Below are 15,162 nucleotides of genomic sequence, written 5' to 3' on the forward strand. Positions count from 1 at the left end.
TTTGTAAACATGCTGTGTGTGGTTATAACAATTTGTAAACATGCTCTGTGTGTTTATAACAACTTGTAAGTATGCTGTGTGTGGTTATAACAACTTGTAAGCATGCTGTGTGTGGTTATAACAACTTGTAAACATGTTGTCTGGTTATAACACCTTGTAAACATGTTGTCTGGTTATAACACCTTGTAAACATGCTGTGTATGGTTATAACAACTTGTAAACATGTTGTGTGTGGTTGTCCATGAACCTGTTACCAGACATATATCTTTGTAGTTTTCACCCGCTGTGTTAAATCTTACCATCGGGCTGCAGGCCTGAGAAGGTGAACATGTCCAGACTGGAGTAGAACTTCCCTCTCTGTACCAGAGACCTAGGCACAGGTCCCAGTAAATGTACCATCTGAGACAGAAAACAACCATCCAAACATGACTCAAGAAATGTTCGCGTCTATGACAGCAATCAGGTTTATCAGTGAAAAAAACAGGGATACCTGCAGTAAACCAGTGAACTTCCCTGGGTACCTGACAAACATCCTGACTGAAAGCTCAGGGATACTCTAGAAAATATGATACTCAGCAGTAACTCTCGCAGCTTAACACAATAAATGTAAATAAATTATGTAAAGATAATTCCTCTTTTGACTGACTGAGTAATTGAGAAGGCCAATGTAGGCCCTATACATATGTTGTGTATTTCAAAAGTGCTGCAGTTTGCCAAACCAACTCCCCAAACAAATCTAGTGAGCATTCAGCAGATACTGGTCACAATGATTATCACACATGCAGAACCAAATCACACCTCTTTCCCTGTTTGTTTGTCGTCATTTTGATATCCTTATCATAAAACGGCCATGTACATTTGTCATGAGGTTGTATCAGTTCTCCCCCTTGTGTTGTTGACACAGTCATGAGGTTGTATCACTTCTCCCCCTTGTGGTGTTGACACAGTCATGAGGTTGTATCAGTTCTCCACCTTGTGGTGTTAACGTAGTCATGAGTTTGTACCAGTTCTCCCCCTTGTCATGTGGACATAGTCATGAGGTTGTATCAGATCTTGCCCTTGTTATGTTGATATAGTCTTGAGGTTGTATCAGTTCTCCACCTTGTGGTGTTGACAGTCATGAGAATGTATCAGTTCATGCCCTTGCGGTGTTGACATAGTCATGAGTTTGCATCAGTTCTCCCCCAAGTGTTGTTGACACAGTCATGAGGCTGTATCAGTTCTCTCCCTTGTGGTGCTGACAGTCATGAGGTTGTATCAGTTCTCCCCCTTGTGTTGTTAACATAGTCACGAGGTTGTATCAGTTCTCATCTTTGTGGTGTTGACATAGCCATGAGGTTGTATCAGTTCTTTCCCTTGTGGTGTTGACATAGTCATGAGGTTGTATCAGTTCTCCACCTTGTGGTGTTGACATAGTCATGAGGTTGTATCAGTTCTCCCCCTTGTTGTGTTGACAGTCATGAGGTTGTATCAGTTCTACCCCTTGTCGTGTTGACATAGTCATGAGGTTGTATCAGTTCTCCCCTTGTGGTGTTGACATAGTCATGAGCTTGTATCAGTTCTCCCTCTTGTGGTGTTGACAGTCATGAGTTTGTATCAGTTTTCCCCCTTGTGGTGTGGACATAGTCATGAGGTTGTATCAGTTCTCGCCCTTGTGTTGTTGACATAGTCATGAGGTTGTATCAGTTCTCCCCCTTGTGTTGTTGACACAGTCATGAGGTTGTATCAGTTCATGCCCTTGTCGTGTTGATATGGTCATGAGGTTGTATCAGTTCTCGCCCTTGTGTTGTTGACAGTCATGAGGTTGTATCAGTTCTCCCCCTTGTCGTGTTGACATGGTCATGAGGTTGTACCAGTTCATACCCTTGTGTTGTTGACATAGTCATGAGGTTGTATCAGTTCATGCCCTTGTTGTGTTGATATAGTCATGAGCTTGTATCAGTTCATGCCCTTGTGGAGTTGACATAGTCACGAGGTTGTATCAGTTCTCCCCTTGTGTTGTTGACATAGTCATGAGGTTGAACAGGTAGGCTTGTACAGGTAATCACATAACTCTCTAATCCTCTTGGTCTTAATTATAACTGCCCAACCTACATGTACTTAAAGAGCTGTTTTAAAACATTTTGAGTCAATAAGTCTGGACTGTGGTCTGTATTTCATGACAGATGGAGTTTTATTTCAGTTACTCTGCACACCTGCCCTGGGGTTAAAACCCAGCTAACCAACATGACCAACACTTGCTACCTAAAATAGAATGTTTAGATCCTGGTCTTAAGTAATCCAGAATATCTGTTATCTGCACACCAGAAGCATTTGCTGTGTTCAGAATATCTGTTACCCACACACAGGCAGCATTTGCTGTGTTCAGAATATATGTTACCTGCAAACAGGCAGCATTTGCTGTATTCAGAATATATGTTACCCACACACAGGCAGCATCTGCTGTATTCAGAATATGTGTTACCCACACACAGGCAGCATTTGCTGTGTTCAGAATATCTGTTACCTGCACACAGGCAGCATTTGCTGTATTCAGAATATCTGTTACCCACACACAGGCAGCATTTGCTGTGTTCAGAATATCTGTTACCCACACACAGGCAGCATTTACTGTTTTCAGAATATCTGTTACCCACACACAGGCAGCATTTACTGTTTTCAGAATATCTGTTACCCGCACACAGGCAGCATTTACTGTTTTCAGAATATCTGTTACCCACACACAGGCAGCATTTACTGTTTTCAGAATATCTGTTACCCACACACAGGCAGCATTTGCTGTATTCAAAATATCTGTTAGCCGCATACTGGCAGCATCTGCTGTATTCGGAATATATGTTACCTGCAAACAGCCAGCATTGCTGCATTCAGAATATCTGTTAGCCGCATACAGGCAGCATCTGCTGCATTCCGAATATCTGTTACCTGCAAACAGCCAGCATTGCTGCATTCAGAATATCTGTTAGCCGCACAGAGCCAGCATCTGCTGTATTCAAAATATCTGTTACCTGCACACAGGGAGCACCTGCTGTATTCAAAATATCTGTTACCTGCACACAGGTAGCATTTGCTGTATTCAGAATATCTGTTACCCGCACACAGGCAGCATCTGCTGTTTTCAGAATATCTGCTTGCCATACACAGACAGCATCTGTATTTGCTGTGTTCAGAATATCTGTTTGCCATACACAGGCAGCATCTACATTTGCTGTGTTCAGAAGAATCTGTTAGTCGCATACAGCCAGCATCTGCTGTATTCAGAATATCTGTTACCCTCACACAGGCAGCATTTACTGTTTTCAGAATATCTGTTACCCGCACACAGGCAGCATTTACTGTTATCAGAATATCTGTTACCCTCACACAGGCAGCATTTACTGTTTTCAGAATATCTGTTACCCACACAAAGGCAGCATTTGCTGTTTTCAGAATATCTGTTACCCACACACAGGCAGTATTTACTGTGTTCAGAAAATCTGTTACCCTCACACAGGCAGCATTTACTGTTTTCAGAATATCTGTTACCCACACACAGGCAGCATTTACTGTTTTCAGAATATCTGTTACCCACACAAAGGTAGCATTTGCTGTTTTCAGAATATCTGTTACCCTCACACAGGCAGCATTTACTGTTTTCAGAATATATGTTACCCACACAAAGGTAGCATTTGCTGTTTTCAGAATATCTGTTACCCTCACACAGGCAGCATTTACTGTTTTCAGAATATCTGTTACCCACACACAGGCAGCATTTACTGTTTTCAGAATATCTGTTACCCACACACAGGCAGCATTTACTGTTTTCAGAATATCTGTTACCCGCACACAGGCAGCATTTACTGTTTTCAGAATATCTGTTACCCACACACAGGCAGCATTTACTGTTTTCAGAATATCTGTTACCCACACACAGGCAGCATTTACTGTTTTCAGAATATCTGTTACCCGCACACAGGCAGTATTTACTGTGTTCAGAAAATCTGTTACCTGCAAAGACTGTGGGTGCAAAATACCATCTGTTAAGAATTCTTATTGTGAAATTTTTGGGATGCCTGGATCATTAAAAAATGTTGTCCATTGCACTGGGATTAAGAAAGAGAGATTAAATCCACCCACAAAAGCTGCTTACAATGCCATGTGTAACATCTAACACACATATAGATGTTCAACCATTCACAGTATCACATACATGTAATGAATATTTTGACAGAAATAAATAAATTTTGTTTCTAATTATAAAGTGTCCAGTCAACCATTTCCAACTGAAGGAGAATTTATGCTACAAGCAATACGAGTATTAAAATCATTCAATGGTCCCTCAGAACAAACCAAGTCCCCTTTGGGTGGAGTATCACAAGTACATCTACACTGCACATCCATCAAGCAGGTTAAGGGGCCTCCCCACAGAGCCTGCATCTTTTCTTCACTTTTCTCACCTCCATATCCAAAATACAAAAACAAATGGTATAGACTTCATTCGTTTTAGCGTAAGAAAAAATGAATCAAAGGCGATAAGTTTAAACGAGTGCTCATTTTTCATTCAAGATTTCTTCAAAAGTAGCCCTTGCCAATAACACAGAACCCAGCTGTTCTAAGTTCCATTACCTACATACATGTTGACTTATTGATTTGCTTAGTTGACATTTATCACTTCGTCAGGTATTAAAATCCATGCTAAGTATGCCGACATACTGCAACATACCTATCGTATGCACGTATTATGCAAGTGCTTGGGGTTTAACGTCATGCTTATACTTTTTCAGTCATATGACGACAAAGGAACCCTTAGAGTGTATGTAATGTGCCTCCTTGCTGCAGGACGGATTTCACCGCTATTCTATCTCATGCGGCTTCAATGAGATGGCTTTCCAAAGGCAAGTAAATCGCCCTGCCTGAGCCATTATCCTGATAGGGGTCAACCAGTCATTGCACTATCCCCTTAATGCTGAAGGCCAGGTGAGGAAGTTACAGCTTCTTCTGTTTTAAGGTCTTAGGTGTGACCCAAGAGTGACCATGGATCTACTGATCCTGAAGCGGACGCTCTACGCAGCTGTCGAACCCAAATGTCATTAAGTCAAGAGCAAAAGCCCTGGACCACAAGTCCTAACCAACTCTCGACACAGCTTATAGTAGTAACAGCTGTTCTGTGACTGGTTATCTGACCTTTAAGAACTTGTTAACTATTGTTCAGCCTTTTACAATCTACTACAAAATCACTGTTTTCATAAAAACATTTTAAAACAGCTGCATTGCATATGTCTTTACAGAGCTGTAAGTCAAAGGTCGCCTGTACTTAATTTGTACAACCATTCCAAAGTATTCTGCGCTTAGCACTACACAGGTACATGAACGTGACAGCCCAAAAACATACTCTGATTTATGCTGATATTCAAAGAACCAACCAGTGCACTGTTCATGGAAATAAAACTACACGACAATATGTGCCATGCCACCACAAGCAGCTTCCATGTGATTTACTCATGGCATACATGTAATCAGAACTTGACATGATCCCAGCTTCAGAAGGCAGGTCCCAGAGTAATACAAGTACATGAAATAATGTCTCATCACATTTTCAAAGCTTACTGACACCATCTCTATCTGCACACAGTCAATGAGTAACCATGTAACAAATTTATCCTGCAAAAGACCTATCAATTCAGAGAAGAAGGCTGATGTATTTGCAAATCGCTGCTGCGACATCACTGTTTTCACATCCAAATGCCACAATGAAGGGAGATAACCTAGTTAAAATGAGCATATTGCATTTGCTGTAGGATACATATATACAATATCAGTCTCCCAAGTGACTTGCATTGCTCAGTTAACACAAGTATTTTGTCTGATGTGGGATGCATAACAATACAAACACAGACACCCATTACAAGTTCTGTTTTTCAGGAGGGACGAATGTAATTCTGTGTATTTTAGGGTGTAAAGTTTTGTCTTGCTGACAGCTTGCCGTTTTTGGTGTACAGGTGCATGCTTGGTATTAAAATGATGGAAACTGTCAAAGCTTTGGAGAGGTATGGGTTTTACTGATGAAAGTTTGAAATTCTGGGAGAGAGGACACAAGGAGACAGGTGGTGATGAGGCTGCGAGTGACGTCCCCTTTGGCGTTGCTAGGCACCCCGCCCTTTTGCCCGCAGAGAAAGGTCCAGATTTTGACGGTCAACCTATGTCAAGCTTTCATGGCTTCTTTCTCAAAGGCGAGGTACGCATCATAGCTTATTGGCCACGGAATGTTTGGGGCTGAGCTACAGCACTAAACGTTAACATTGTCGCTTATGGAAAATTAATGGCATATAGTTGTATTTTAAAAGTAATTTCTTTGTCCACATCTTTTAATTTGATGGCGATATTGGAACATAACCTACGACACATTCACGTGACCGCAGAATACAAAATGCATATCATCACCCGCATGCCATTCTGGGCTTACCATGAGGTGAGATTTATTCCTAAGACAGAGGAAGATGTGGTGTTGTACTGTTCACCCACTCACCATACAGATTATACATATTGTAGGGGGCCAAATGCCCATTGTTGCATTGTTGCATCCATTAATATTTGGGGTGTTTGGATTTTGGAAGGTTATTCAGTAAATATACAATGCATTTGGTGATTATATGCATACACCCACCTTCTGCAGGACTTCCTCTTTGGTTGCACCGTAGAACAGTGGTCTGCCCAGGAAGAGCTCTGCCAGTATACAACCCACAGACCACAGGTCTATCTCCTGACCAAACTGTAAACCAAACATCACCTGCAACACACAAACCAGCACATACAGTACAGTGTACAACCCACAGGTCTATCTCCTGACAAAACTGTAAACCAAACATCACTTGCAACACATAAACCAGCATATACAATATAGTGTACAACCCACAGATCACAGGCCTTTCTCCTGACCAAACTGTAAACCAAACATTCCCTGCAACACATAAACCAGCACATACAATACAGTGTACAACCCACAGACCACAGGTCTATCTCCTGACCAAACTGTAAACCAAACATCACCTGCAACACACAAACCAGCACATACAGTACAGTGTACAACCCACAGGTCTATCTCCTGACAAAACTGTAAACCAAACATCACTTGCAACACATAAACCAGCACATACAATACAGTGTACAACCCACAGATCACAGGCCTTTCTCCTGACCAAACTGTAAACCAAACATTCCCTGCAACACATAAACCAGCACATACAATACAGAGTACAACCCACAACTCTCCTGACCAAACTGTAAACCAAACATCACCTACAACACATAAACCAGCACATACAATACAGTGTATAACCCACAGACCACAGGTCTATCTCCTGACCAAACTGTAAACCAAACATCACCTGCAACACATAAACCAGCACATACAATACAGTGTACGACCCACAGGTCTATCTCCTGATCAAACTGTAAACCAAACATCACTTGCAACACATAAACCAGCATATACAATACAGTGTACAACCCACAGATCACAGGCCTTTCTCCTGACCAAACTGTAAACCAAACATTCCCTGCAACACATAAACCAGCACATACAATACAGAGTACAACCCACAACTCTCCTGACCAAACTGTACACCAAACATCACCTACAACACATAAACCAGCACATACAATACAGTGTATAACCCAAAGACCACAGGTCTATCTCCTGACCAAACTGTACACCAAACATTTTTTTTTTTTTTTGATTGGTGTTTTACGCCGTACTCAAGAATATTTCACTTATACGACGGCGGCCAGCATTATGGTGGGTGGAAACCCACGACCATCCGCAGGTTGCTGGCAGACCTTCCCACGTACGGCCGGAGAGGAAGCCAGCATGAGCTGGTCTTGAACTCACAGCGACCGCATTGGTGAGAGGCTTCTGGGTCACTACGCTGCGCTAGCGCGCTAACAGACTGAGCCACGGAGGCCCCTAAACCAAACATCACCTACAACACATAAACCAGCACATACAATACAGTGTATAACCCACAGACCACAGGTCTATCTCCTGACCAAACTGTAAACCAAACATCACCTGCAACACACAAACCAGCACATACAGTACAGTGTACAACCCACAGGTCTATCTCCTGACAAAACTGTAAACCAAACATCACCTGCAACACATAAACCAGCATATACAATACAGTGTACAACCCATAGATCACAGGCCTTTCTCCTGACCAAACTGTAAACCAAACATTCCCTGCAACACATAAACCAGCACATACAGTACAGTGTACAACCCACAGACCACAGGTCTATCTCCTGACCAAACTGTACACCAAACATCACCTACAACACATAAACCAGCACATACAATACAGTGTACAACCCACAGACCACAGGTCTATCTCCTGACCAAACTGTAAACCAAACATTCCCTGCAACACAAACCAGCACATACAGTACAGTGTACAACCCACAGACCACAGGTCTATCTCCTGACCAAACTGTAAACCAAACATCACCTACAACACATAAACCAGCACAAACAACACAGTGTACAACCCACAGATCACAGGCCTATCTCCTGACCAAACTGTAAACCAAACATCACCTGCAACACATAAACCAGCACATACAATACAGTGTACAACCCACAGGTCTATCTCCTAACAAAACTGTAAACCAAACATCACCTACAACAACCAGTACATACAATACAGTGTACAACCCACAGTCCACAGGCCTGTCTCCTGACAAAACTGTAAACGAAACATCACCTGCAACACATAAACCAGCACATACAATACAGTGTACAACCCACAGATCACAGGCCTATCTCCTGAACCAAACTGTAAACCAAACATCACCTACAACACATAAACCAGCACATACAATACAGTGTACAGCCCACAGGCCTGTCTCCTGACAAAACTGTAAACAAAACATCACCTACAACAACCAGCACATACAATACAGTGTACAACCCACAGTCCACAGGCCTGTCTCCTGACAAAACTGTAAACCAAACATCACCTGCAACACATCAACCAGCACATACAATACAGTATGCAACCCACAGGTCTATCTCCTGACCAAACTGTAAGCCAAACATCACCTACAACACATAAACCAGCACATACAGTACAGTGTACAACCCACAGGTCTATCTCCTGACCACACTGTAAACCAAACATCACCTGCAACAACCAGATTACAACCCACAGACCACAGGCCTATCTCCTGACCAAACTGTAAACCAAACATCACCTACAAGAAACCAGCACATACAATACAGTGTACAACCAACAGACCACAGGCCTGTCTCCTGACAAAACTGTAAACCAAACATCACCTACAACAACCAGCACACACAATACAATATACAGTCCACAGACAACAAGCCAATATAATGTGAACATTGCTAAAGGTGACATGCAACATGAACATTGCTAAAGGCACAAAGCTTTCTTGTCTACAGTCATGGGAGGGGCCGTTAAGTATGGTTACAGAGTACAACACTTTCCTAAAGGTGCAATCCAGACTGGCATAGTTGTCCCCTTACCTCTGGTGCCCTGTACAGTAGAGTCTGGAGATCAAAGTCTTCATAGTATAGGGAAACTTCATCATACACGCAGTGAATGGCGTTTCCAAAATCTGCCACGTGCAGGGAGTTTAGGTCACCTTCTGCAAAACGTAAGTCCATCTTAATAACTACAGTGACAGGACTGGATTCACCAACCTATCACAGCCTAAAACTCTGGCAGGGGATCACAACATATTCCATCAACACTTGTACACTGTTACTGGAAACATTGTCTGTTCCACAATCAATAATAACAAATAATAAAATATGTCTTATTGTATTGACTGATGACTTTTCATGACATACAAATATGGCTGTGGTGTTGGTGGATGACAGGTGATCTTCAATAAATGTAAAACAGACTCGAAATGTTCTTTCAGGAAACATTTCAGATGTTGGTTTGACTACTGCCACATGGGAGATACTCAGGTTTTCTCTGTGTTACACACTTGTTTTAAGAAGTAGGTTGTCTGGTTTCAGGTCAGCATGGATGACATTCTGTTGACGAAGGAAGCCGAGAACCATGAGCAGTCGCACAGCTACTTGGCGAATTTTGGAGTAGATTTCCTGCAAAAAGAAAAAAGAAAACATCAATTTTATCATGAACCATCAATTTCACACCATATATGTTTAAAACAAATTGTTAAATTAGCAAAAAGATTTAATTTCTTATGTTGAGTGAAATAAGGCCTAACAGATACTAGGTGCTCTTTAAAAAGAAAATACTAATATATGGAATGACTCCTGAAGTGCTAGAGTTGATGTTTTCTTTTAAAACAATACTATGGACAACATACAGGTTAATTTTACAACAGATATATGTATACATTTTGCAGCTGAACACAATCTTATTCTGACATCTGAACATAGCATTTCAAAACAACCAGTTCTGAAATATACATTTGATAAGTGTTATCTTACCAGCTATTACAATAAATCACAAACACTTGTGCAAATATTTCTTAACATTGCATCTGCCTATTTATTTTTTTTCTCTTTTTTTATGAAATCCTAAAACTGTTACTGTTGTATTGTAAGCTTGCCCGGTGGTGCCAAATGTAAACTACTGCAGCTGTGGGTGCTTACATATACCTCAGGGTGGGTACCTCTTAGAGTGCGTAACCTATGTGGGTGCTTACCTGAGGGTGCATAACCTATGCGGGTGCATACCTCTGTGGGTACTTACCTCTGAGGGTGCGTCCCTCTGCAGGTGCTTACCTCTGAGGGTGAGTAACCTCTGTGGGTGCATACCTCTATGGGTGCTTACCTCTGAGGGTGGGTAACCTATGTTGGTACTTTCCTCTGAGGTTGCGTACTTCTGTGAGTGCTTCCCTGTGAGGGTGCTTACCTCTGAGGGTGCTGATGTGTCATCAGGGTAGAAGAGCTCCACCCAGTTGGGTTCACACATCAACTCAAACACCATGCAGTAATGGTCATCAAACGAAAATGTATTCTGTCAAGTGAAAAAACACAACTGCTTTAACAATAAATCCTCAAACTCATCAGTATAAAACATTAACTTGAGAAGCCCATTACAACAGTATTCTAATTACAGCACCTCAAACTCACCAGGCAGTAGTCTACACAATGTTCACATGTCAAAGTCAGCGAATACTTTACAGACAAGTGAACAGTCACACTCACCAGCAGTCCTAATCTACAGACAAGTGAATGGTCACGCTCACCAGCAGGCCTAATCTACAGACAAGTGAACAGTCACAATCACCAGCAGGCCTAATCTACAGACAAGTGAACAGTCATACTCACCACCAGGCCTTATCTACAGACAAGTGAACAGTTACACTCACCAGCAGGCCTAATCTACAGACAAGTGAACAGTCATACTCACCAGCAGTCCTAATCTACAGACAAGTGAACAGTCACACTCACCAGCAGGCTTAATCTACAGACAAGTGAACAGTCACACTCACCAGCAGGCTTAATCTACAGACAAGTGAACAGTCACAATCACCAGCAGGCCTAATCTACAGACAAGTGAACAGTCACACTCACCAGCAGGCTTAATCTACAAACAAGTGAATGGTCAAACTCACCAGCAGTCCTAATCTACACACAAGTAAATGGTCACACTCACCACCAGGCCTAATCTACAGACAAGTGAACAGTCATGCTCACCAGCAGGCTTAATCTACACACAAGTGAATGGTCACGCTCATCAGCAGACCTAATCTACAAACAAGTGAATGGTCACGCTCACCAGCAGGCCTAATCTACAGACAAGTGAAGAGTAAGACTCACCAGCAGGCCTAATCTAGAGACAAGTGAACAGTCACGCTCATCAGCAGGCCTAATCTACAGACAAGTGAGCAGTAAGACTCACCAGCAGGCCTAATCTACAGACAAGTGAAGAGTAAGACTCACCAGCCGGCCTAATCTACAGACAAGTGAGCAGTCACGCTCACCAGCAGGCCTAATCTACAGACAAGTGAAGAGTAAGACTCACCAGCCGGCCTAATCTACAGACAAATGAAGAGTAAGACTCACCAGCAGGCCTAATCTACAGACAAGTGAGCAGTCACGCTCACCAGCAGGCCTAATCTACAGACAAGTGAAGAGTAAGACTCACCAGCCGGCCTAATCTACAGACAAGTGAGCAGTAAGACTCACCAGCAGGCCTAATCTACAGACAAGTGAACAAACAACTTAGCAGTGATTTACAGAACATATGACCACAGAAGTAACCTACATGTACATTTGTTTATTTGATTGGCATTTTACGTTGTACTAAAGGATATGTCACTTATACAACAGCGCTCAGCATTCTGGTGGGAGGAAACCTGGCAGAGCCCAGGGGAAGCCCATAACCATCAGCAGGTTGCTGGCAGACTTTCCCATGTACAGCCGGATAGAAAGCCAACATGAGCCAGACAAACTCACAGCAACCACATTGGTGAGAGGCTTGAGTCGCCTCACCTACATGTACAGCTACATACGATCACATGTGTTCAATCACACTCACCAGTAATCTGCAGACATGTGAACAACCACACTCACCAGTACTCTACAGACATGAAAAAGCACACTCACCAGTACTCTACAGACATGTGAACAATCACACTCATCAGTACTGCACGAACATGTGGACAATCACACTCACTAGTATTCTATAAACGTGAACAATCACACTCACAACAACTCTGAAGAAATGTGGACAACCACACTCACCAGTACTGAACAGATGTGGACAATCACACTCACCACTACTAAACAGACATGTGCACAATCACACTCACCAGTACTGAACAGACGTGAACAATCACACTCACCAGTACTGAACAGACATGTGAACAATCACACTCACCAGTATTCTACAGACATGTGAAAAACCTCACTCACCAGTATTCTACAGACATGTGAAAAACCTCACTCACTAGTATTCTACAGACATGTGAACAACCACACTGACCAGTAACCTGCACACATGTGAGACACCAAATGGGTCAGCTGCCCTCAGCCTGAGACAACAGTCAGTCTCCTGGTAACCCAACCGGTAGAAGTGTGAGTGCAGGATCTTAATCGCCACAGCCTTGTTACCATTAAACATGTCCTGAAGGAGTAAAGACCAGTGTCAGCATACATGGAAGCTTACAGATAAATTATCCGTATTATTAGATTGATGCTTACAATGATTGATCAGTAAGCATAATGAAAGATCACTTTAGGCAGAAGAAAGATACATGTACATCTACATATAATTAAATGTGATGTCATAAAATGTGTTTATTATAAAGTAGCTGCAAAAGGACATTGCAAGAAACCCTCCTTTTTATTAAGCTTAATAAAGACACCAAACAGGGTTTTTTCCCTTCACATACAAACACCAACATTATACACAAATCAAATAATGGACTTTGTTAACTTGATTTCCAAGTTTTTAAAAAGTCAAAATCTGAAATGAAAGTTCACCTGTGCCCTGATGACCACAGCTGACTGCCCTGTCCCTAGCACTTCCACAAACCTGTACCGGAGGGCCAGAATGCACTGTCCATCATTCACATCAAAACAACCATAAACGTCTGTGTAGCAACCATAGTCTGAAGGTAGACAAACACATCAACACAGCCATTAACATTTGTGTAATAGCCATCATCTGAGGGTAGACAAACACATCAAAACAGCCATTAACATTTGTGTAGTAGCCATCATCTGAGGGTAGACAAACACATCAAAACAGCCATTAACATTTGTGTAGTAGCCATCATCTGAGGGTAGACAAACACATCAAAACAGCCACTAACATGTGCATGACAGGTATACATGTACACATCAAAACAGCCATTAACATTTGTGTAGTAGCCATCATCTGAGGGTAGACAAACACATCAAAACAGCCATTAACATTTGTGTAGTAGCCATCATCTAAGGGTAGACAAACACATCAAAACAGCCATTAACATTTGTGTAGTAGCCATCATCTGAGGGTAGACAAATACATCAAAACAGCCACTAACATGTGCATGACATGTATACATGTACACATCAAAACAGCCATTAACATTTGTGTAGTAGCCATCATCTGAGGGTAGACAAACACATCAAAACAGCCATTAACATTTGTGTAGTAGCCATCATCTGAGGGTAGACAAACACATCAAAACAGCCATTAACATTTGTGTAGTAGCAATCATCTGAGGGTAGACAAACACATCAAAACAGCCACTAACATGTGCATGACAGGTATACATGTACACATCAAAACAGCCATTAACATTTGTGTAGTAGCCATCACCTGAGGGTAGACAAACACATCAAAACAGCCACTAACATGTGCATGACAGGTATACATGTACACATCAAAACAGCCATTAACATTTGTGTAGTAGCCATCACCTGAGGGTAGACAAACACATCAAAACAGCCATTAACATTTGTGTAGCATCATCTGAGGGTAGATGTAGTTCACATGGGACGATTTGCCTTGGACTGTTACATGTAGTTCACATGGGACGATTTGCCTTGGACCACTATATGTAGCTCACATGGGACGGTTTGCCTTGGATCGCTACATGTAGTTCACATGGGACGATTTGCCTTGAATTGCTACATGTAGTTCACATGGGACGATTTGCCTTGGGACGATTTGCCTTGAATCGCTACATGTAGTTCACATGGGACGATTTGCCTTGGATCGCTACATGTAGTTCACATGGGACGATTTGCCTTGAATTGCTACATGTAGTTCACATGGGACGATTTGCCTTGAATCGCTACATGTAGTTCACATGGGACGATTTGCCTTGGATCGCTACATGTAGTTCACATGGGACGATTTGCCTTGAATCGCTATATGTAGTTCACATGGGACGATTTGCCTTGGGACGATTTGCCTTGAATCGCTACATGTAGTTCACATGGGACGATTTGCCTTGGACCGCTATATACCTTGGACCGCTTGTTCACAAAGCAGTCCAAAGCTATAAACTCTTGTTCTTTCCTTCATTACGTCACAATTACTGGTGTGTCTGCTCATATAACATGTAGGTACATGTGTAGTACACAAGCACTGCAGCATCACAGAAGAAACCAATGTGCTCTATTGTGCCTGGACCCTTTACTATAGCCAAGTCTCCAAGTCTGCCATTTCTTACAAATATATT

General features: G+C 42.1%; 1 protein-coding gene across 1 annotated transcript in view; it reads right to left on the reverse strand.

Annotated features, from left to right (window-relative positions):
• LOC135469352 (uncharacterized) overlaps positions 1-15,162 on the reverse strand; it is a 44,955-nt gene that overhangs the window by 15,706 nt on the left and 14,087 nt on the right. The window contains exons 3-15 of the mRNA XM_064747981.1: positions 13,472-13,599; positions 12,972-13,112; positions 10,893-10,997; positions 9,994-10,111; positions 9,524-9,645; positions 9,159-9,228; positions 8,680-8,738; positions 8,352-8,483; positions 8,003-8,047; positions 7,320-7,364; positions 6,982-7,026; positions 6,644-6,766; positions 300-399 (exon numbers count right to left, since the gene is read on the reverse strand). Of these exons, the coding sequence (XP_064604051.1) occupies positions 300-399; positions 6,644-6,766; positions 6,982-7,026; positions 7,320-7,364; positions 8,003-8,047; positions 8,352-8,483; positions 8,680-8,738; positions 9,159-9,228; positions 9,524-9,645; positions 9,994-10,111; positions 10,893-10,997; positions 12,972-13,112; positions 13,472-13,599 (1,233 nt within the window). The remainder of the gene's footprint in view (positions 1-299; positions 400-6,643; positions 6,767-6,981; positions 7,027-7,319; positions 7,365-8,002; positions 8,048-8,351; positions 8,484-8,679; positions 8,739-9,158; positions 9,229-9,523; positions 9,646-9,993; positions 10,112-10,892; positions 10,998-12,971; positions 13,113-13,471; positions 13,600-15,162) is intronic.

The sequence above is a fragment of the Liolophura sinensis genome, chromosome 6 (assembly GCF_032854445.1).
Source record: "Liolophura sinensis isolate JHLJ2023 chromosome 6, CUHK_Ljap_v2, whole genome shotgun sequence".
NCBI classification, from domain to species: Eukaryota; Metazoa; Mollusca; class Polyplacophora; order Chitonida; family Chitonidae; genus Liolophura; species Liolophura sinensis.